The 24,526-nt window shown below is 35.5% G+C and overlaps 3 protein-coding genes, 1 long non-coding RNA gene and 1 pseudogene across 4 annotated transcripts; 1 reads left to right on the top strand and 4 right to left on the bottom strand.

The window, feature by feature from the left end:
* Positions 1–347: 347 nt before the first annotated feature.
* On the bottom strand, positions 348–4,666 carry LOC106761221 (LRR receptor-like serine/threonine-protein kinase GSO1). Its single transcript, XM_014644752.2, has 2 exons — positions 982–4,666; positions 348–534 (listed from the first exon to the last, which is right to left on the bottom strand). The coding sequence occupies exon 1, from the start codon at positions 4,510–4,512 to the stop codon at positions 985–987; it is 3,528 nt and encodes a 1,175-aa protein (XP_014500238.2). The 5' UTR covers positions 4,513–4,666; the 3' UTR covers positions 348–534; positions 982–984.
* Positions 4,667–7,657: 2,991 nt separating this feature from the next.
* LOC106770939 lies at positions 7,658–8,755 on the bottom strand (annotated as a pseudogene).
* Positions 8,756–10,820: 2,065 nt separating this feature from the next.
* Positions 10,821–13,263, bottom strand: LOC106780036 (protein BPS1, chloroplastic-like). Its single transcript, XM_022777590.1, has 4 exons — positions 13,153–13,263; positions 12,826–12,917; positions 12,385–12,468; positions 10,821–12,118 (listed from the first exon to the last, which is right to left on the bottom strand). Exon 4 carries the CDS (start codon positions 12,115–12,117, stop codon positions 11,116–11,118), a length of 1,002 nt encoding a protein of 333 aa, XP_022633311.1. The 5' UTR covers position 12,118; positions 12,385–12,468; positions 12,826–12,917; positions 13,153–13,263; the 3' UTR covers positions 10,821–11,115.
* Positions 13,264–13,664: 401 nt separating this feature from the next.
* Positions 13,665–14,997, bottom strand: LOC111241258. The gene is made up of 3 exons (XR_002667126.1): positions 14,144–14,997; positions 14,000–14,062; positions 13,665–13,906 (listed from the first exon to the last, which is right to left on the bottom strand). It is a non-coding gene; the product is annotated as an uncharacterized LOC111241258 (long non-coding RNA).
* Positions 14,998–20,042: 5,045 nt separating this feature from the next.
* Positions 20,043–24,227, top strand: LOC106770928 (LRR receptor-like serine/threonine-protein kinase GSO2). The gene is made up of 2 exons (XM_014656785.2): positions 20,043–23,504; positions 23,980–24,227. Exon 1 carries the CDS (start codon positions 20,103–20,105, stop codon positions 23,499–23,501), a length of 3,399 nt encoding a protein of 1,132 aa, XP_014512271.1. The 5' UTR covers positions 20,043–20,102; the 3' UTR covers positions 23,502–23,504; positions 23,980–24,227.
* Positions 24,228–24,526: the final 299 nt, after the last annotated feature.

The following is a 24,526-nucleotide window of genomic DNA, read 5'->3' as shown; positions in this document are numbered from 1 at the left end:
GAGGAAAGAAAAAGGGAAAATTTTAACATGTGACACTCTCATTAATTCACAAGAAAACTTAAAAAACAAAAAAATTCTCTCACTTAACTAAAAGAAGAAACCAATCTTATTTACAAATAGTCTGTTAAGGGGATGGACTCAAAAAGTATTATGTGACAATTTAAGAACAATCGATGCACCGAATCCGTTAAAGTTTAATATGTTTTAACACGAAGTAGTAATAATATTATTTTAGAATTCACAGATATCTTTTAAAATGAAACATCTTTGTTTGAACCAAGAAGAAGGACTACATGGTGAAGTATGATTGAACCATAAAACTCTCTCATTCATTAGTGCAACCAAACTTGTTTTTGTTTCTATCAATGCTGATACTTAAAAATCTGGGTAGTCAATTTGCAAAACGTTCACATTATAAGAAGAAATAAGAAAGGTTACGCTTACATTACACAATAGAATGAAATAAATTTGTGAATCTCAGTACATACTCCAGTAATTCATGCAGCTTTCATCATCTTCCAAAAACTGCAAATTCTGTGATACAATTCACAATACATACATTAATGTAGTCGTGATGAAGAAAAATTACAGACTTAACTAAGAGGTTTAAACATCATAGGAGTTATCTCAAAACAAGAAAACTTATCTAAACAGAACACGCCATCTATAATGATTTTCTGGAAAACTACTATTAGTAAGGGCACTAACTAATTAAAAAGAAAAATAGATTTGGACAAATTCAATGTTTAAATTTTAAATTAATGAAAACCGATTTGTAAGTGAGAGAGAGACACACACAAGTAATGAGATATAACGAAGTAAAACGATGCTAATCAGAAATAGAAAGAGTAAAACTAATAAGTCTAACAACTTCATTAGTATGCAGATAAACAATCTTATTATCTAAAAACAGTACATTCTACATAAACAGAGAAATAATCAGTAGCAAGTTCAAAGAAAGAATTCAATGGAATAACGTACCTTTTATCCTTTGAGCTGCCTATGGTACTTGTTAATGTTCAGTTCAACCATTACAAGAATGTAGTCTATGAGTCTGTTCAAGAATCTCATATAAACAATTCTCCATGGTTGCCAAATTAGCATTGGCCCTAACAAGCCCCAGAAGCCTACAAAGAATCCTACTCCCAAGCTCATATAAAATCCTTCATAGAAAATTGAATTGTCTTCTTCACCACCAATGGCTGGTTCTTTAGGTTTTTGTGTCTTGTCTCCTGGACAACTTTTATTCAGTTGCTCACCACAAAGATCAACATTTCCTTCAAAACTAAAGCCATCAAAGGTTTGCAACTGTCTTCCCCAAGGGATTCTTCCACTCAGATTATTGTTTGATAAGTCTAACACACCAAGACGATCAATGTTGGAAAGAGTGGAAGGAATACTGCCAGTGAAATTATTTCTTGATAAGTCTAGAAATTCCAGCGAACTTAAATTCCCAATCCCAGAAGGAATTTCACCATGAAAGTGGTTTCTTGATAAATTCAAAGAAATCAATCCAACTAAATATCCAATCTCTCTAGGTACTTTACCTGTTAAACTGTTAGTCGAGAGGTCAATGCTCTTAAGAAGATTCTCTGGATTCCAAAACTCACGATCCTGATTTTTCCACGACAATAACAAGTAAGAGTCATAAATATATTCATAAGATTCTTGGGTCGAAATTTTTCGTTTCCTTACAATTTCCCTCGGGATTACGCTCCTTTCCATCAATGTGGTAAAATTTGTGAAACATGTTGGTATTTCACCTGACAAGTTATTCTTTGAGAGGTCAAAGACTTGAATTTGACTCAAATAGCAGAGTTGTACAGGAACACTTCCAAAGAAGTTATTTACTCGCAAGCTCAGAATTTTCAATTGTTGCATATTTTCCCCGATCCAGGAAGGTACTGGACCAGACAACAAATTCTTACTCACGTCTAATAAAGCTAAGTTTGAACAGTTCTTCAATGTGAGTGGCAGTTCTCCATTAAAATTGTTGTTTCGTAGGACCAGAGCCTCCAAGTGAACAAGAGTACCCATGGACTGTGGAATCTTTCCAGATAATTTATTATTTCTTAGATCAAGAAATGCTAATGAACTTAGATGTTCCCAACACTCAGGCAGTTGTCCTGTTATTTGATTATTTGATAAATCCAAAGTATGCATACCTTTTGTTACTCTATTTCTGCACAATAATGTATTTAAATCTGAAAACCTATTTCCTGACAAATCCAAGTTTCCAGCGTGTGACAAAAAAGTAGGAATTACACCTTCAAGTTTGTTTGAATTTAGAATTATTGCAGTTGGACCATCCCTGAGAAACTTCATCGTTAAATTTGGAATCGAACCTCTGAGACTGTTGTAAGACATGTTCATCTCATTTATAAACTGTAACTTGTTCCAAAACCAATCTGGTACAAAGTCATCAATCCCCGCATCCGAAATATCAAGGAAGCTTAGCTGACTTTGAGTCTGGAGCCAGCTTGGGAAGCTAGGACCCAACTTGCATGAAGCCAGTGCCATGTTAATTAATTGGAAAGGTGGAAACCAGGTAGTACCGAACGTGAAGGACAATGAGTTGTCTGATAAGTCTAGTTCTACCAATTGGGACAAATTTGTGAAATGCAATTCATTGATATCGCCCTCCAAATAATTCTCTTCAAGATGAAGAGACTGCAACTGATGAAGCAACCCAATGCTTTCTGGTATTTCTCCAGTTAACCGATTGTTGGAAAGATACAAATATCGCAAAGATTTAAACGCTGAAATATTATTAGGTACTTTTCCAATAATGGAGTTATTAGATAAATCTAGCATCTCAAGTGCAGGGCTGTTGCACCTTGAGGAATTCTGAATGAAGCTAGAAATTTTCCCACTCAAACTGTTACTATTGAGGTATAATTCCTTTAATGTGCATATGTTCCCAAGGGAAGTTGGAATCTCGCCTTTCAGTTTGTTGGTTTCCAGTATGAGAACTTCAAGAGAGTTCATTACTTTCTCAAATGCATCTGGGATGGGACCTTCTATCAAGTTACTATAAAGGGAAAGGCTTTGAAGATTGGTGGTGAAGTTGAAAAACCAATGAAATACAACGGATGATTTCAATAAATTATCCGAGAGATCAAGGGTGACAAGAGAAAGAGAATTTTTAGTGTAAGAAGATGACACAAGAAAGCTTTTATCAGTAAGGCCGCAATCAAACAGGGTAAGCTGTTGTAGTTTGGTGCTGAAGTTGAGATGTTCTTGAAATATTGATGTCTGAGTCAGATTATTAGAAGACAGATCAAGTATCAAAAGAGAAGGAAAGTTTAGATAGTTAGGAGACGACAAAACAATGTTATTAGCAGAAAGATACAACTCTTGGAGATTAGGACTATAGTTGGACAACAATTGAAATGTTAATGACGTCAACTTATTATTAGAGAGAGAAAGGATGGAAAGTGAAGTGGAAATGTTGGAATGAGAAGGAAACAAAAGTGAAATATCAGCATCTGAAAGTGCACAATTGTCTAGACTTAACTCTCTTAAGTTTGGAAGATGCTCACTTATATTAGAGATGCCAAGATAAGGAAAGGAATGGAGACTGAGAGTTGTTAATGAAGAGAGAGAAGATAGCCAATTTTCATCTTTTATTTTAAGACCATAATTTCCATCAAGTCTAAGAGAATGCAAGAGAGGAAGATTTCCGACCTGAAACGGGAGTACTCCGGAAAGCGAATTTCCTGACAGATCAAGATACCTCAAATGTGAAAGACTTCCAAGTTGAGAAGGAATTGCTCCAGAAAGAAGATTTCTTGAAAGATCGAGATACCTCAAATGTGACAAATTTCCAAGTTGAGAAGGGATCTCACCATAGATATCATCATTGGCACTTAGATCAAGATATCTCAGATTTGAAAGCTTCCCAAGTTGAGAAGGAACTTCTCCGTCAAGATCAGTTGTTTTAAGATCAAGATACTCTAATTTTGAGAGATTTCCCAGTTCACATGGAATTGTCCCTGAGAAACTTGTTTGTGACAGATTGAGATATCTTAAGTTTTGAAAAGAGCCAATGGATGGTGGAATTTGATCTTCAATGGAACGACGATTAGAGCTGAGATCCAAATATTCCAATTTTTGCAAGCCAACCAATGAAGTGATATTGATTGAACCTGACAAATAATGCGATTCTGAACCACGAAGATTAACCATTTCTACGTGATCAGTTTCATTGCTGCATTCAATACCTTCCCATCTACAACAATCTCCGTCATTTTGATTGTCCCTCCACGTGGACAGCATGCCATAGTAATCTCGGACACTTTGTTTGAAAATGAGGAGTGTTTGCTTTTCCCTCTGTATGCATTTAACTTGTGAACTCTGTGATAGCGAGTTGAATCCAAGAGCGAATAGTTTGGTATGCAGAATGCACACAAACACTGCCAACAATATTTTGAGAAAGTAACTGCTCATTCCTGACATGAAATTTCTGTATGCTCTAAACCTTGGTATGGATAAAAGATGAAACAACAGCATTAAAATTATTTTTTCCTCAGCAACAGCATTTAAGTAGTTAGGGCTTAATTTCTACGCCCGGTCTTTTTTCACTATTCCAAGTCAAGCAAGGAAGAAAGTTTGGAAGTAGAATTTTGGTTTAATGAGGTCCCTATTTTCTGTGGAAAATCTCAACTTTTTTTCTTGGCGGGTCCTATTTTTATCAAAATTGTATAAATTTGGCCTTTCTGTTAAGTTTTGCCCAACGGAGTCATTCTTGCTGAACTCACTTTTTTGACTCTTTTATGTATTTATTTATTTTGATTTATTGTTGGAGTAGAACCATGAGTGAATGTTAATAAATGTAAATTTTTAGGCTTAATTACCTTTTTAGTCGTCAAGTTGGGACTTAATTTTTGTTTGATATCTCTGCTTTTAAAAGTGATGTAATTTGGTCCACAAGTTACTGATTTTACTTTTATTAGGTCAATTTCGTTAAATAGATGTCAACGGTGTTAAATGTTAAGTGATTTGTGAAATGAGTTATCCAACATGGTAAAAGAAGTTATTTTACCAAAAATAGATATGAAAATATGTTTTAATATGGAAAAGAAAAAACGAAATGAATTTGGCCCAATATATTAAGGTAGAAGCACCTTAGATGACTTTAGTTGAAGGACCTAAAGGGGAGCAGGTGTGCTGAGGGGATCTCCAAGGATGAGAAGAGGATCCTGCTCAAACTCCATAATAGGGGACTTGAGATCTAAAACAGAGAAATATAGTTCTAAAGGGCTTAAAAGACCCTTCTCAGGTTCTATTATTTATATAGATCAAGATTTGATACAATAGAGAGATGGAAGGTGAAGGGATTGTCCTAGACTGCTAGGAACAATCATTATAGATAAACCAACACACAACTCCCTACTTTAGGCTTTACTAACTATACTAATCATAGGTAAACTCAATAATTATTCTAACACTCTCCCTCAAGCTGGAGCATACAGATCGTATGTACCAACCTTGGAACAAATAAACTCAATCCGAGGTCCCCTTAATGACTTAGTCAAAACATCTGCGAGTTGGTCATTTGATCCAACAAACTCAGTACATATTTCCTTTGACAATAATTTTTGCCGAACAAAATGACAATCAATTTCTATATGTTTGGTTCTCTCGTGAAACACTGGATTTGATGCAATGTGAATAGCAGCTTGGTTATCACAATACATCTTCATACTCTGGATGTCACAGAAGCTAAGCTCTTGAAGGAACTGCTTCATCCATATAAGTTCACATGTTAATGAAGTCATTGCTCTATATTCAGCTTCAGCGGTTGATCGAGCCACTACATTTTGTTTCTTACTTTTCCATGAGATAATGTTTCCTCCAAGGAAAACACAATATCTAGTAGTGGATCGTCTATCAATAGGAGAACCTGCCCAATCAGCATCACAATATCCTGATACCTGAAGGCTTTCTTTTTCTTCATATAACAGTCCTTTCCCGGGAGCCTTTTTCACATACCTTAAAATGCAAATGATAGCATTCCAATGGCTAACACATGGAGCTTGCATGAACTGATTAACCACTCCAACTGCAAAAGATAGATCTGGCCTTGTAATAGTGAGATATATTAGTTTTCCAACTAGCCTCCTATATCACTCCGAGTCGGAGAATAACTCACCTTCTTCTGTTGTTAATTTCAGATTTGGATCCATAGGGCTATCAACCGGTCTACAATCAGTCATGCCTGTTTCTTACAAAATATCCAGAGCATACTTCCTTTGGGAGATTACAACTCCACCTTTTGACTGAGCTACTTCAATGCCTAAGAAGTATTTGAGACTCCCAAGATCCTTGGTTTGAAAATGTCTACACAAGTACTCCTTTAATTGAGATATTCCAACAGTATCATTTCCTGTAATAACTATATCATCAACATATACTATCAAGTAAACACATTTTCGAGAGATGAATGATAATAAAAGACTGAATGATCTGCTTCACTGCGTTTTAGCCCAAATTTTTGAACAATGGAGCTGAACTTTCCAAACCAAGCACGTGGTGATTGCATGAGCCCATACAGAGATCGGTTCAATTTACAAACCATACCAGACTCCCCCTGAGAAACAAACCCAGGAGGTTGCTCCATATAAACTTCTTCCTCAAGATCACCATGAAGAAAGGCATTTTTAATATCCAACTGATGAAGTGGCCAATGACGAATGGTTTCCATTGCGAAGAACAAACGAATGGTAGTCATCTATGCCACGAGAGGAAAGGTATCACAATAATCAAGACCATATACCTGAGTGTACCCTTTTGCAATCCTCCGTGCTTTGCATCCAGATTTGAATTACATCAGAGATCAACTTCTGACAAGTCATGAGGTCCCTTCCTTGGAAGCCTTGACCACACGTCTTCTTCGTGTTCTTGTGCCTCAGTCTCAGGAAGCTCATGAAACAATGGAACCATCTATCATGGTTGCCACGCGAGGAAGAAGAAGACGTGGCACTAGAGGAGGAGGACGTGGAGGTCGGGGACGTCCATAGTGCTCTTACTGTAATAGGGTAGGTCACACCCAAGAAAATTGTTACTCTTTGCATGACTTTCCTTCAAAAACCGCCAATATCTCTAAGGCTGAAACTTCCACTTCCAACTTCAAGTTCACTAAGGAAGAGTATCAAGAATATCTGCGATTAAAGTCTAACAGTTTGGAGCAATCATCTCAGTCCATAAGTACGTCCACAACTTGCATTTCTCAATCCATGGAAGGTCCAAATTCATAGGTAATTGACTCGGGTGCTTCTGATCACATTTCTGGTAATACCTCACTCTAACTTTGAAATCTGTTCTTTTTGTCCCTAACTGTCCCTAACTTGGCTCTGATACCATGTTAGAAGTGAAGTTTAAGCCTAACTCAACCCCACAAAACCGGCTTGTAGGGTGAGGTTTGCACCCACTTATATACACTTAAATGACCTTATCTCTAGTCGATGTGGGACTTCCAACACACCCCCCTCACGCCGAGGTATATACATCTCGAGTGTGGGATTAGACTTTTTAATGGGTGGTCCGATAGCGGCCCGATAACGGGTGGAACAACATGCCCAACGACAACAGAAACCGCTAGGATAGGCTCAAATCATGGCTCTGATACCAACTTGAGATCTAAAATAGAGAAATATAGTTCGAAAGGGATTAAAAGACCCTTCTCAGGTTCTATTATTTATATAGATCAAGATTTGATACAATAAAGAGATGGAAGGTGAAGGGATTGTCCTAAACTGCTAGAAACAATCATTATAGATAAACCAACACATAACTCCCTTCTTTAGGCTCTACTAACTATACTAATAATAGGTAAACTCAATAATTATTCTAACAAGGGGAAAACACCTCACCCTCTTTTCTCAATCTCACATCCCTCTCCACAGCCAACTTCCCCTCCTTAGAACTCAACCTAAAAAAATCATCTTTCACATCATAAACCTCCCCCAGGCAAAGTCTGAACCACAGGTTCAAACCTAACCAGTGAAACAAACCTAGTGTACACAAGTTCGACTCTATCCACCTACTCACTAATAAACAATGAGAAAACATCATCAGCAATGACCTGAGCCTCCTTTGCTGTGGGAAAACCTCCAATTTCGATAAAGCTGTCGACTTTAACAAAAGGGTGTTTCCTTTCATTGTTGTGAGTAAAAAACGAGCTACCCTTTTTGCCGACGCTTATAACAACGCACTCCATATTGAGTTTCTTTAGCTCCTCGATTCGGGTGACGACTTTTTTTGTTACCCATTTGTTGAAACCGTCGCAGAGGCTGCGGTTGCCAGTGAAAACGATGAGGGCGACAGTCATGACAGGTCTGGCATCAGTGAGGGGTGGAACATCGTTGCTTTTTTGGCGATGGGTGATGTCGTTCAACATTTCTGCGAGGTTTGAGGCGAAGGGGCGACCATTGAAGATGGCCTCCTGAGCGCGGCGGACCCTAGCCACGGCGACGAGCTTCATAACTTTGGTGATCTTTTGCGTGGTCTGGACAGTGTGGGTTCGTTGGTGGAGCTCGCGGATGCCGCTGCGAACTGGAGGAAGGGTGGGGTGAATAAGAGAGAAGTTGGATTTTGAGAGGGAAAACATGAAATAGGAAAATTGCATTTTTCTGTTTGTTTGTTTGTTTCAGAGGAGTGATTGTGTTGTTGGGTGGTTTTGTTTCGTCATTTGTTGTCTCAGTTCAAGAATATCAATGTTGTTGTGGTTCAGATTTGGTTTCAGTAGGTTCAGACTTTTAAAGTTCAAAAAGAAATTATGAAATTTCAATATTTTTCTAAAATTAAGATTCACACTACCAACATTACAAATTATTGAAATGCAAAATAAATATTAACAAATTTTAAATTTGAAATTCGAAACTGCAAAAACCTGTGTAAAATATGGTAAAAAAGTTTATATTTAAAGTTCAAAATAATAAAAAAATTATAAAATAAATTCTTTTTAATGGAACTTTTAATACCTCTCAACAATATAATAATATATTATGATGTAGAATAATATTTAAAAGCAATATATAAGATATTGAGTATGATAATATTAGTAAACTACTAATATCATAATATAATAACATTTGAAATATGATATAAAATAATAAATAGATAAATAAATAATTGAATAATAAATTAATAGAGACAGATGTTAATGAAGAGAGAGAAAGATAACTAATTTTCATCTTTAGAGAATGCAAAAGCAGAAGATTTTCAACTTTGAAAGGGAGTGTTCCCGAAAGCTTTCCAAGTTGAGAACGAATCTTTCCACATATGTAATAATTGTCATTTAGTTCAAGATATCGCAGACTTTGAAAGCTTCCCTAGTGGAAATGGAATTTCTCCACAAAGATCAGTTCCTTTAAGATCAAGATATTCTAAATTTCAGAGATTTCCCAGTTCATAGTGAATTGTCCCTTTGGAAAACGATTCTGATAGATTGAGATATACACAGAAAGCACACAATCATATATCTTCTTATTGGTAAGATCTTGTCCATTTTAGATTAAGTTTTCGTAAATTTGTTTTTAATATCATTTTAAAAGACTTTTTATTAATGAAGATATTTTATGTGTATTATTTTATCTTCTGTGAAATTTTTTTCTATCTAATATAAATATTTGAAAATTTGTATATGATTTGAGTAAAGAACAAACACCACCAATTCTGATTTTTTTATATGTATTAAATTCTCCGCAACAGGGTTTAAGTAGTTGAATAATTTGCATGAATGAGGCTTGCTTTTTCTACGCCCGGTCTTTATTGACAATTACAAGTCAAGCAAGGAAGAAAGTTTCGAAGGTATAATTATTAAAATGAAAAGATAATCGATCAAATTATTGTTCTCACTTGCGTGACTGAATAATGGTATCGAACTATGAGACGCATCCGATTCCTTTACTACAATATGATATAAGATTTGGAGATGGATCTTATCCCATTAATTTGAATTATTAGTGGTCCAAGGAAAATGATGGTGCAAAGCTGAGTCTTCACTATTATTTTTCCACACATTTGCCAAAAATCAGCAATACAGTAATTCATTGTTAATAGTCAATTTTTCTTTTCTTAACACATAACATCGAAATGACATTAATAATAAGATTTTATCATTTTGTATGTACATGTAGGAAATTAACTCACAAAGCTTCGTTGTTTGTACTTAGATATGGCAAACGAAACTTATATAGAATATACTCAAAGCTATATAGAGTAAACTTACATGGATAAGAAGAGAGAAAACTTTAAAAGTTTGTTAGATTGAATTGTATTATAAACACATCCTTTCTGTGAGAGTATTTGGATAAGGACTTGCAAGCGATCTGATTGATTACACTTGGTGGGGTTAAACAGTAGCTAGCAAATTTTTCTAGTGAAAACCAGGAGTGGTTGAAACTCAACTAGATAGCGTATCAGTAAGATACCATAATTGTTTAGGGATATCGGAAGTTGTGAAGAATACAAAAAAGAAGGGATTTACCGACGGACAAAAGCCCTCGGTACTGACCAAAAGTCGTCGGTAAACGAACATTACCGACGGCCTGTCGACGGCTCCAAAGCTGTCGGTAATTTGCTTGTCGGAAACGTTACCGTCGACCTTTTGGCCCTCGGTATTACCGAGGGCCTAAAAGCCCTCGGTAATACCGAAGGCCACTAGGCCGTGGGTAATACCGAAGGCCATGAGGCCCTCAGTAACGCTTTTCGAAAGTGTGTGTTTAGCGACGGCCTGGAGGCCGTCTCTAAATTTGACAGTCTTTTTTGAAGCCTTAAAATAATAACTTGTTTTCTTACTTCAACCTCTTGTTAAGTTTTCAGGATAATGAAAAACGATATTTCATGAGCAAATGAATAGAAAGAATCACAGGGCTGCAAATTACAAACTTCTATGAGCACATGTGACTTTGTTGTATATATTTTACTATGTAACATTACACAGGCGATCACAAATATACATTTCCGAACCATAATACAACCATATAATCTATTAATCATTCTAACATCCATACAATAACAAGCCATACATGATTGAGCACCATCGATCATAAAAAAGAAAACCAAATACCTACATCCATCTGCGTGTACCAGTCTTAGGTTGCGATAAATTCATTTGACAATCTGTGCATTTCTGTTACCCCCCATGTTGCTGTGAATGACAATAGCACCTGACCTGAGATTAGATAGCAAGGTATCACGACCAGTCAAGACGACTTGGAAAAAGCTATCGACTTCCTTTGTAAGAAGATCTAGTCCCTGTGAAAGCTTCTCCGTTGATTTTCCTAATTCCTCGACAATATTCGCAAGTGATTCCATCTCGATGGGATCTATAACACGCTGGATAATAGGATATAATTCCTTTACAGCGGAATCAACAGATTCCAACTCATTCAAAATAGTAAATCTTCCTCTTGAAAATCTAACTCTAATTTCCTCATTTACAAGATTTTGCAACCTTTTAAAGGTTCCGGACCAAGAATATAAGTCAGCCACGTCCAGATGCATCACATTCTTTGTAGAGCCTGAAAAAGCTGCAGCAAACACACTGCAAACAAATACTGTGAGCACCTTGACCCCATACATAGCTTGCATCAAAACCTTCCCTTTTGCAGACTTTTTAACCTTAGGAAGATCAAGTGACCCCAGAAGACCATCCAAAATGCTTCCACATTTCTCAATCCTAGGGTTTCCTGAACCAATATGCTGCTTCCAACCATCAAGTGAAGAACATGCCCGATCATACTGCTCTGAAGAAGAGGAACTTAAATTGTGCAAAGCACACTGAAGTAAAAGATGACCCTGACTCATCCGTGATAATTCAGAACTGAATGCAATGCATAGATCCAGCAACTTCACGNTAATGTCAAAGTACACATNTATCCANTTCTCATCCCAATCATTAACAGGGAGATCAAGCTCTGCTATAAGAATTTTAATGTCATTATAACTCTCAGAAAGTGCCTGCATCGCCAAAGTCATCCAAGACAAGCTAAGGATCTCATCCTTGCTCTCGTGAATAAGCTTTTTCAGCCTCTCTTCCAAAGTTACTTCAAAAGCTTGTAATATTGAAAACAGCTCTGAAGTTATTTTAGTGCCTCTAGGTGATATCATCCTAAAACAAGTTCCAAAGAAGTGAAATAGAAAGAAAAAAACCGTGCTTATAATACCTAATATTCTCATTAGAAAGGTGAATAGAGAAAACAAGTTCCATCTAAATATCAAAAATGATATTGAAGATAAGTAACCTTTATTAGATTGTGTATCCCTGATACTAAAGAATTATCACATTTTGTTACTTGCATGTAATTAGAAATGTCCAAAGAAATGCATTGGAAATGTCCAAACAAATGTAAAAAGTAAAGAAAGCAAAAGACGTACCCGTGAACACATCATTGATTTTAGTTGAATGATATGAACCAAAGAAAAGCATTCACAACTGAAAAAGTTGCAGTTCCGAAGTAACTGTACAAAACAAAGAAAGTAGATGAAGCGAAGCAGAAACATCAGTTTAGTCTTTCTTCTTTCGTAACACCAATAACAGGATATACCAATGAAACAAAAATCTCCATGATTAGAACTTCCATGCTTAGATTAACATAGTAGAAGTAATATTAATCTAGATATACCAATGAAACAAAAATCTCCTTGAATTGCAGGAGGTTTTACCTTAAGCTTTTAAGTTAAAATCATAATAAATGAAGACTAGTAAGAAGCTCGAAAATAAAATGGATTAAGCATGAGACAAAGATGAATTTAGCTTATAGTACCAGGAAAACCTTCGATATCAAAGGCAATAATATTCAAATATTAGTATGTTACCATTGCCACTTCACCCTTCAACATTGTAGGAATTCCTTCTAGTAAGCCCAATAACATCTTACTTTTGCCCAAAACATGCCTTATTGGAGTGCCTACACATAACATAAGAATTCACATCCACAACTTAGAAAAGCATAAATAACCTGATCACTATCTGACAGTCCACAATCACCCCCACCAGGCCTAATCAAAGCTTTCATCAAACTCCCAGGTGTAATTTTCTTCTTCCTTCATTTTAACAAAGAAATAACACTTATAAAAGCAACAATGAATACCTAAGACAAACCATCAGAGCCAAAGCACAAAAATAGGAAAAAAAATAATTACCTCTTCTCATCCTCTGTTGGTGGCTTCTTCTTTGGTTGAAATTCCTGTGCAGCATCTTCATTTGCAGTCATAGTCACTGACCACCTTCTCCTCTTAGTTAGACACTAGTACCTAAAGTTAACATACATAATTGCCATAGATAAATTTCTTATTTCTCACATTAGAATCAAAAATTTCATAACATACAAGAATAATTATGCAGGCATTATATCAGCTTCAATTAATACTAAAACAGAGTCAAAATTCAGGTAACACTAAAACCTCAATTGCAAGCAAAATTCATCGTAACCAACCACTTTTCCCATATTTCACTAGAACTATCTGCATCTTACACTTTTCATCCTTCCTCACACAATCATCCCACATGTCAAAATTAAGATAATAGAAGAAAGACTAAATTTCAAGACAACCAAGATGAAACAGTCAATCACACACAAAATTTAAAGACTAAATTTCAGAGAAATAATATACAAAATAATGAAGATAACAAACAATTCTTATATAGAATACTTCTATTTTCTAGCTCCTCTGCCACTTGTCCACCTCTAACAAATGTCCTTTTCCAAATAATTCTCTCACACACGTGGCAGCTTTACCTTTCTGTCCCAAAAATAATTCCATGGACTACAACATCTTTCTTCTCCATATGCTTCTCCACGTTTTTCTGTCCCAAAAAGAATTCCCTTCATCACACCCCTTCAGCTTATCAATCCCAACCCTCTTGTATGAATTTGGCCAACAAACTCCACGCTATCTGAGTTCAAGAACCATTTCTCAATCTCATTCTCACCTATCATTCATCCACTGACACAACGAAAGATGAAGAAGGCAAAGGATTCATCCCCACCTGCCAATTCCCCACTAGTGTGTAATCGCCGAAACTCATCCACCAATTCCCTATTTTCGGGTCCTAATATTGGTGTTACAAAAGAAAATGAACAAAACTGAAAAGTTTAACATGTAATTTGCATGTGGAAGAAGAAATATGAACCTTTCAAATCAGGATGGTGATTTCGTATTGATTAGAATCGTAGAATCGTAACAGGCAGCCCACGAACAACACCAGATGATCTGAGAAACATAAAAAAAAAAAAAGGGAGAGAAAGGGGATAACAGCTGAAGCAATGTAGATCTAAGAAAGGGGATAACAACACTAAAATTGGGGATGGGGATCTGGATTAGAACCATAGGAGCTTTTATCGAGAAGTTGTTTCACTCCCAACAGCAAAGACAACTTACCACGGGTAGGAGGAGAACCGTGGATGCCACAGCCACAACAGAGGCGCTACGAGTGAGGCGGAGGCGGAGGCGATTGCACGGCGACGAAGATGTTGGCAGCAACGACGAGAGGCTGCAACAGTGGCCCGCGAGGTGGTGGAAATGGCTCGCAAGGAAAATGTAGGGGCAATGGCAATGGCCCGTGAGGAAGACGAAGTAGCAATGGCCGCAAGGAAGATGAAGAACGAACCGCCACCGGAAAGACAGAGGTAGACGAGAGAATGGAAGCACGAACCGATGGAACACCTTGGGGTTAGGGCTTTGGAACACCTTAGGGTTAGGGCTTTGGGCAAATGAGAACGGGAATTTGTGAAATTTGGGCAGAGCGAGACTTTGGTGGTGTTGGAGACGACTTCTCTGAAACGGGAAGGGTTTCTGAAACGGGTTGGGTTTGGACGAGACTTCTCTAAAAGGGGACGAGACTGGCTTCGTATTTTTGGCTCGAAAAGTGAGGGAAACCAAGCTGTGGGGTTTAATGAGCACCAACTTACCGACGGTCACATGACCCTCGGTAATACCCTCGGTAAAATGTATTTACCAAGGGGCTGAAGGCCCTCGGTAATATCTTGCAGGTAATTCAGCGTTTTACTGTAGTGACTACACAACCAAGAGTGGGTGATACTCAGCTCTAGTTAGAGTAATAAAAGATTGACTAGAAAAACCAGGAGTAGGTAAAACTCAACTAGAGAGTGTATCAAGAAATACAAGATTGTTTAGGGATACCATCAGTGGTGAAGAATATTGTATAACCAGAAGTGGGTGATACCTAGTCTAGTCAAAGTAATAAGGGTTATTAAGATTGACTAGGGAAACAAGGAGTGTGAGAAACTCAACTAGATAGTGTATCAGGAAGATATTGTCTAGGGATACCAAGAGCTGTGAAAAATACTACACAACCAACAAGAATGATGATACTCAGTTCTAGTCAGAGTAACATGAGTTACCGGGGAGTGACTAGTGTAACCAGAAATGGAGCAAATACTCATTTGTACTTCATTAAAAATCTAGTGGAACTCTTTAAGAAGTCTTAGAGGAGAACTGGATGTAACTCACTTGAGTAAACCAATATAAAATGTGTGTGCTTATTGTCCTAGCTTTACAAACACCCTGTCTACAAACACAACAATTATTTATAAAGTTAATCCTTGACAAACATTCTTATAATCAGACACACTTTACTTAAGAGTTACTCCTTCTAGATGCTATAGGAAATTAGTCAAACACTCAAGCTATAAATGCTTCAATCTAAGCAGCGTTTTATAAACCAAGAGATTGGGGATTAAAATTTAATGGATACGTTTGTCTGTCTAAGGAATTAAGGGTAAACAAGCTCTTAATAAACTCAAGTGGATAATTATAATTCACACATCAATTGGAAAGGTTAGGAATTTATATGAAAAGGTATGAAATCAATTCTCTAACATTTATATTATTTGAATTCCCATCACTTGTTTATGTTCATCATTTCACTTTATATTTTTGTTACTCAAAATTACGTGAATTAGTAATCTAGTACTCAACTCATTCAATCCTAAAGGACGATATTTTGTTACTACAATAATGTTTGATATACTTGCCAAACGTTCATCAAATATCTTTCCCAAACTGAATATCAGTGCCCCTTAGTTTATGATCAGTTGGTGTTAGAGTTTTAACTCTTCATATTAATGTTTCTTGCTTTTATATATACTTTTTCAATTTTGATTTTGATTTTTTAGACTTATGACAAATACTAGTTCTAAAAGTGTTCATCAACTCAGTAACTATCACAAATTATTTGTTGATGAATCACACATGGAAAGGAAATTGAAAAGAGAATTTTAAAGAGAGAAAAATGAAAGAAAAGGAAGAGGTAAGGTATAGAGATAAAGAGAAACAGTTTGATGAATATTGGAAAGACATGTTTATACTATGATGAAAGAAAGAGAGATGGAGGCAAAAAAATTACTGAAGAAAAAGAAATTAATGAGGTGTTGAAAGAGAAAAAATAAAGAGGAGTTACCGGAAAAAGAAAATAAAGAGAAGTTGAGAGAAAGGGAAAATAAAGAGGAGGAGTTTAGAGCAAAAGAAAATAAAGAATATGAGTTGAGAGAAAAAGAGATTCAAGAAAAAAATACACGAGAAAAAAGAAAAAAGAAGAAAAACAAAAGACAGAAAAGTGACCAACAAAGAGGAAGAAAAAAAAATTATAATAAAAATAATGACTTTTATGCTTGTAAAAATATTGTTATTTTTTCCATTCAAGGTAAAAAAAGTTTTTTATAAGATGTCTTAATAATAACACATTATTTGATCTTAATCAATAAGTTCTTTTGCAAGGATTATATTTCTAAATGAAAAATGAGTATAAGGAAAATGTTTGATTATTATGTTTCGAGTACGAATTAACTGAAGAAGGAGACAATGATATGATCATAAGGAATCTTTTAAATTTTCTTTGTAATTTTTCTTTAAATTAAATATAAAAAATAATGATTCATATAATAGAAATTAGTTGTAACATTAGTGGATATAGTTATTAAGAATTAATATGGAATTCATAGGTGTTGCTTAATTCATTTTATAAAAAGATGCACTTTGTAATATAAGAAAACAGATGAATTTGACAAAAAAAATTGAGTTTTCTATTTGCTATAGTTTTTCTTTTTTTAAGTTCTATATTATAAGAACTCTAATTTTTGTCTTATTAGAATAACTTTTGGCCATCAACTCCCATAACTTATCAAACTGAATATTAGAATAGTCTCCTAATTTCTCATTAGTTGGTATTAGAGTTTTAGTTCTTTGTATCTATACCTATATATATATATATATATATATATATATATATATATATATATATATATATATATATATATATATATATATATATATATATAACAGGAAGTAGAAAATTTTAAAGCATTTCTCATTAATTCACAAGAAAACTTAATAAAAATAATTATCCCACTTAACTAAAAGAGGAAGCCGAAAACCTACAATTTTGAGACTAGATATTATATTGGAATAGATATTATATCAGATTTTATTATATCAATAATAATTATTGGATTATAGTTATAGATAATATATGATATAGATAATGATTTTAAATTTCTGAAAGACCAATAATAGTTTCATTAAAAGGAATTTTTTTTTTAAAAAAAAAAAATCTACCAATTAACTATAAATTTTTCAAGTTGCAAATATAGCCCATATGAATCACCCATGCATATTGATGATGTGCGTGTTATTAGTATTTACTTTGCTCACGCACTTCGCTAATGTTCAATTAATTTAAAATAAATTGATATCTATTTTATATTTTTATTATCGTAGTTTTAATTTTTATCAATATATATATATATATATATATATATATATATATAACTTTTGAATTTATATAATTTGTAAATAAATATAAGATTTAATCATTCAGAAGTTCCTATTCTTGTGGGGAATCTCAATTTTGTTCCATTCTTTTTCGGTTTTTCAATTGGGTCCTAATTTTTTTAAAATTGTAACAATTGACCCTTTCTGTTAAATTGGGTCCAACGACGTCAGTGTGTGTTTAACGTGGCACGCTGGAGTCAGTTTCTTAATTGACGTGACACGTTGGACTCAAGGAGAAGGGTTTCTTAATTGAAGGAGATGATGATGTGGCAAACAGAAACCCTAATTCGTGAAGGAGGAGGCTTTTGAGAATGTGGTGGTGCGAAGCGTTTCCTCTGATTTTGGTTTCTGCTGGGTTTCTGGAATTTGGTAATTGCAGGTCCGCATTGATGATAAACGAAGCTTGGATGGTAGCAACAATGAAGCTTGCGTGGTGACGACGACCTGACTGGTATGGTTCGAGTTCGATGATGATGCAAATTGTTTCACGAATGGAGGAGGAGCTCGTTGTTGTTGATGGCGCAATGGCGTTTGGGTAGCGCTTGCAAGCTTTCCTAAATCGCAATTCTCTGGTTTTGATTTTGTTGATGTTTGCTACGATTTTGATTGGTCGCTGAGCAAGTCTCTCTTTGCAGGTCTGGAGGTTGATGACTTGTGAGAATGGCAAAAGTGGCTTCGTGAAGGAGGAGACTTTCGAGAACGTGGTGGTGCGAAGCATCTCCTCTAATTTTGGGTTTCTGCTGGGTTTCTAGAATTTGGTAATTGCAGGTCCGCATTGATGATGAACGAAGCTTGGATGGTAGCAGCAAGGAAGCTTGCGAGGTGACGGCGACCTGACGTGTATGGTGCGAGGGCGATGGTGACGCGAAGGGTTTCGCGAATGGAGGAGGAGCTCGTCGTTGTTGATGGTGTGATTGCGTTTGGGTGGCGCTTGCGAGATTTCCTGAATTGCAATTCTCTGGTTTTGATTTTGTTGATGTTCGCTGCGATTCTGATTGGTTGCAAAGCTTGCGAAGATGGTGATAATGGAAGACAAGTCACGACGGCTTGCAATTCGAGTGCGGCAACGCTGTAGTGACGAGGGTGATGGATGGTGGGACTGCCATGATTGCCAGATGAAGAAGCTTGCGTTTGATGAAGGAAGAGAGTGACAGAGGGCTTGCGGCGGCCATGGAGGTTCACGGCGAAAGTTGAGGGGATGACTGTTGGTGAGAATGGCGGTGGCGGCGCATGGTAGCTAGGGGCCAAATTGTTGATGTGACAGGAGTGATAAAAGTCCAATGTGCGATGTCAATCACGTACTAATGTCGTTAGACTCAATTTAACGGCAAATGCCGAATTGTTACAATTTTCATAAAAGTAGGACCTAGTTGATACATCGAAAAAAATAAGACCAAATTAATATTCTCCCCAAAAATATAGACTTCCTCAATTATTAAACCTAAATATAAAATATAAAATGAAAGACATTTAAAAGATCCTGCCATCAAAAGAGTCTTAAAAAAGTTATACGGATACCCTATCAAAAAGATTTATAGGTGGCAATCTTAAATGTTGTTGACTGAAATGCGTGTTGCGCATCTAAAACTTCAATGAGAGTTAGACCTATTTTCCAAATCAAATATCTTCTTTTTGAGCTTCTGCAGAATGCACGGATGAATATCATTAGTTATTAGGCACGCGTCTTAGTCATTAATTAACACAACACATGTTTTATTTCTTTTTTAATACTCCTCTTTTTAGGTGATTATGGAACAAAACAATAGGGAGCTCTTCTCCCTACCTCCTTATTCTCATCTTGCATCTTCATAATTATTTTAATATCTTTCAGCTTGTACTGTTATATGAGAATTAGTGAAAATTAATGATAACATTAATAATTATTTCCTTTTTGACCAACCAATTCAATTAATTCAGTTATGTATATTTGCATTCCTCACATTTTCGAAACACACTTTGCAACATATTCTTTTTACTACGTTTTTCTCTTTGTGTTATTCCGCTTGTGGTTCCTCTGGTCATTGGTGGTTCGGTGGTGGTCCCGGTGTGCTATTGGTGGTGGCCTGAGGAGCTTCCTTCGATTTTCCTTTCATTTAGAAAATTCTATCTTTCAAACTTTCTTCGTTGCTTGACTTCGAAAGTCAACAAGACAGGCCCAAGAAATTAAGACTTGCTCGTACAATGCAACTACTTACATACTGTTGCGAAGCAAATCATAATTGTAATGGAAGTATTTGTTCTTTTATTCATATAATAAGGTTTAGAGCATATACCACAAATTTCATTTCAAGAAAATTGTAATGGAGAGTTACTTTCAAAAAATCTTATTTGCAGCGTTTGTGTGCCTTCTGTATACCAAACTATCCGTTCATGGATTCAATCCGCCATTACAGAGTTCACATGTGAAATGCATAGAGAGGGAGAGACAAGCACTCCTCACTTTCAAACAAAGTGTCCGAGATTACCATGGCATGCTGTCCACGTGGAGGGACGATGAAAATAACAGAGATTGTTGCAAATGGGAAGCCATTGAATGTAACAACCAAACTGGTCACATAGAGATGCTTGATCTTCGTGGTTCAACATGGCATTATTTGTCAGGTTCAATCAATATTACTTCATTGTTTGAATTGAAAAAATTGGAATATTTGGATCTCAGCTTTCATGATTTTTTCAAAAGCCAAATTCCGGTATCCATCGGCTCCTTTCAAAGCTTAAGATATCTCAATCTATCACTGTCAGGCCTTTTAGTGACAATTCCTTATGAACTACGAAATCTGTCAAAATTAGAGTATCTTGATCTTAAAAGTAATGGTCTTGCTGGAGAAGTTCCTTCTCAACTTGGAAATCTCTCAAATTTAGGTTATCTTGATCTTTCAGGAAATTCCTTTTCTGGAACAATCCCTCATGAACTTGGAAATTTGTCTCATATGATGTATCTCGATCTTTCAGGAAATTCACTTTCCGGAACACTCCCTTTCCAAGTTGGAAATCTTCAGCTCTTGCATTCTCTTAGACTTGATGGCAGTTTCGGTCTTAAAATAAAAGATGAACATTGGTTATCTTCTCTCTCTTCATTAACAACTCTCAGTCTCTATTCATTTCCTTCTCTTGACTTCTCTCATCCCTGGCTTCAAATTATCAGTCACCATCTTCCAAACTTACGAAAGTTGAGTCTAGTTCGATGTGGTCTTTCAGATTATCATATTTCATCTTTGTTTCCTTCTCAATTCAACATTTCCACTTCACTTTCCATCCTTGATCTCTCTTATAATATACTGACGTCATCAACATTTCAGCTGTTGTCCAATTATAGTCCTAATCTCCAAGAACTTCATATTTCTGACAATAACATTGTTTTGTCGTCTTCTCACTATGCAAACTTTCCTTCTCTTGTGGTCCTTGATCTCTCTTCTAATAATCTAACTCAGGTATCATTATTTCAATGGAATTTCAACTTCAGCACCAAACTACAAAATCTTTACTTAGGAAATTGCGGTCTCACTGATAAAAATTTTCATGTGTCATCTACTTCCATTAAAGATTCTCATTATCTTGTCACCCTTAATCTCTCACTTAATATGTTGACATCGGCTATATTTGACTGGGTTTTCAACATCACCACAAATCTTCAAAGCCTTTCTCTTTCTGATAACTTGATAGAAGGTCCCATCCCAGATGCATTTGGGAAAGTAATGAACTCTCTTGAAGTTCTCATAGTGGAAACCAACAAACTGAAAGGCGAGATTCCAGCTTCCCTTGGGAACATATGCACATTAAAGGAATTATACCTCAATAGTAATAGTTTGAGTGGGAAAATTTCTAGCTTCATTCAGAATTCCTCAAGGTGCAACAGCCCTGCACTTGAGATGCTAGATTTATCTAATAACTCCATTATTGGAAAAATACCTAATAATATTTCAACGTTTAAATCTTTGCGATATTTGTATCTTTCCAACAATCAGTTAACTGGAGAAATACCAGAAAGCATTGGGTTGCTTTATAAGTTGCAGTCTCTTCATCTTGAGGAAAATTATTTGGAGGGCGATATCAATGAATTGCATCTCACAAATTTGTCCCAATTGGTAGACCTAGACTTATCAGACAACTCATTGTCACTAACGTTCGGTACTACCTGGTTTCCATCTTTCCAAATATTTATCATGGCACTAGCTTCATGCAACTTGGGTCCTAGCTTCCCAAGCTGGCTCCAAAATCAAAGTCAGCTAGTCTTCCTTGATATTTCGGATGCGGGGATTGATGACTTTGTACCAGATTGGTTTTGGAACAACTTACAGTTTATAAATGAGATCAATATGTCTTACAACAGTCTCAAAGGCTCGATTCCAAATTTAACGATGGAGTTTCTCTCGGATGGTCCAAATGCAATAATTCTAAATTCAAATAATCTTGAAGGTGTAATCCCTACATTTTTGTCATACGCTCGAACGTTGGATTTGTCAGGAAATAAGTTTTCAGATTTAAATACATTATTGTGCAGAAATAGAGTAACAAAAGGTATCCATACTTTGGATTTATCGAATAATCAAATAACAGGACAACTGCCTGAGTGTTGGGAACATCTAAGCTCATTAGCATTTCTTGATCTAAGAAATAATAAATTATCTGGAAAGATTCCACAGTCCATGGGTACTCTTGTTCAGTTGGAGGCTCTGGTCCTACGAAACAACAATTTTAATGGAGAACTGCCACTCACATTGAAGAAATGTTCAAACTTAGCTTTATTAGACGTGAGTAAGAATTTGTTGTCTGGTTCAGTACCTTCCTGGATCGGGGAAAATATGCAACAATTGAAAATTCTGAGCTTGCGAGTAAATAACTTCTTTGGAAGTGTTCCTGTACAACTCTTCTATTTGAGTCAAATTCAAGTCTTTGACCTCTCAAAGAATAACTTGTCAGGTGAAATACCAACATGTTTCACAAATTTTACCACATTGATGGAAAGGAGCGTAATCCCGAGGGAAATTGTAAGGAAACGAAAAATTTCGACTCAAGAATCTTATGGAGATATTTACGACTCTTACTTGTTATTGGCGTGGAAAGGTCAGGATCATGAGTTTTGGAATCCAGAGAATCTTCTTAAGAGCATTGACCTCTCGTGTAACAGTTTAACAGGTAAAATACCCAAAGAGATTGGATATTTAGTTGGATTGATTTCTCTAAATTTATCAAGAAACAACTTTCATGGTGAAATTCCTACTGAGATTGGGAATTTAAGTTTGCTAGAGTTTCTGGACTTCTCAAGAAATAATTTGTCAGGCAGTATTCCTTCCACTCTTTCCAACATTGATCGTCTTGGTGTGTTAGACTTATCAAACAATAATCTGAGTGGAAGAATCCCTTGGGGAAGACAGTTGCAAACCTTTGATGCCTCTTCTTTTGAAGGAAATGTTGATCTTTGTGGTGAGCAACTGAATAAAAGTTGTCCAGGAGACAAGACACAAAATCCTAAAGAACCAGCCATTGGTGGTGAAGAAGACAATTCAATTTTCTATGGAGGATTTTATATGAGCTTGGAAGTAGGATTCTTTGTAGGCTTCTGGGGCTTGTTAGGGCCAATGCTAATTTGGCAACCATGGAGAATTGCTTATATGAGATTCTTGAACAGACTCATAGACTACATTCTTGTAATGGTTGAACTGAACATTAATAAGTACCATAAGCAGTTCAAAGGATAAAAGGTACGTTATTCCATTAAATTCTTTCTTTGAACATGCTAGTGATTATTTCTCTCTTTATGTAGAATGTACTTTTTTTAGATCATAAGATTGTTTATCTACATGCTAATCAAGTTGTTAGACTTATTAATTTTACTCTTTCTATTTCTGATTAGCATCGTTTTAAGTCATTAATTATATCTCATTACTTCTGTGTGTCTCTCTCTCACTCACAAATCGGTTTTCATTAATTTAAAATTTAAACATTGAATTTGTCCAAATCTTTTTTTTTTAATTAGTGAGTGCCCTTACTAATAGTAGTTTTCCAGAAAATCATTATTTTTACTTGAATTAAATGATAAACTATAGATAGCACGTTCTGTTTAGATAAGTTTTCTTGTTTTGGGACAACTTGTATGATGTTTAAACCTCTTAATTAAGTCTCTAATTTTTCTTCATCGCGACTATATTAATGTATGTATTGTGAATCGTATCACAGAATATGCAGTTTATGGAAGATGATGAAAGCTGTATGAATTACTGGAGTATGTACTAAGATTCACAATGTAATGCAAAATCAGTGTTTCAAAAAACAAATTTATGTCATTATCTTCGATTGTGTAATGTAAGCGTGGCATTTCTTATTTCTTCTTATAATGGTAACGTTTTGCAAATTGACTACACACATATTTAAGTGTCAGCATTGATGGAAACAAAAAAAGGTGTGGTTGCAATAATGAATGAGAGATTTTTATGGTTCATACATACTTCACAGTGTAGTCTTTCTTGGTTCAAACAAAGATGTTTCATTTTAAAAGATATATGTGAATAATAAAATAATATTATTACTACTTCATGTTAACAAATATTATTATTATATTATTATTATTATTATTATTATTATTATTATTATCCACGGTCAGTTCTTTTAGCATTATTTTTATCACTATCTATTGTTATCATGCCATCTTCTTGGCATTGATAACATTATAATCATAATTAGTGTAGCTATCTATCGTTCTAATTATCACTATCGTATCATTATC

This window comes from Vigna radiata, chromosome 1, assembly GCF_000741045.1.
Source record: "Vigna radiata var. radiata cultivar VC1973A chromosome 1, Vradiata_ver6, whole genome shotgun sequence".
Classification (NCBI taxonomy): domain Eukaryota; kingdom Viridiplantae; phylum Streptophyta; class Magnoliopsida; order Fabales; family Fabaceae; genus Vigna; species Vigna radiata.
Note: the sequence above shows the minus strand (reverse complement) of the source record. Positions and strands in the feature narration are given on the sequence as shown.

Excerpts from the sequence above, each read along its gene's own strand:
- LOC106761221 (XM_014644752.2), bottom strand. The coding sequence starts at position 4,512 with ATGCTGTTGTTTCATCTTTTATCCATACCAAGGTTTAGAGCATACAGA.
- LOC106770928 (XM_014656785.2), top strand. The coding sequence starts at position 20,103 with ATGGAGAGTTACTTTCAAAAAATCTTATTTGCAGCGTTTGTGTGCCTT.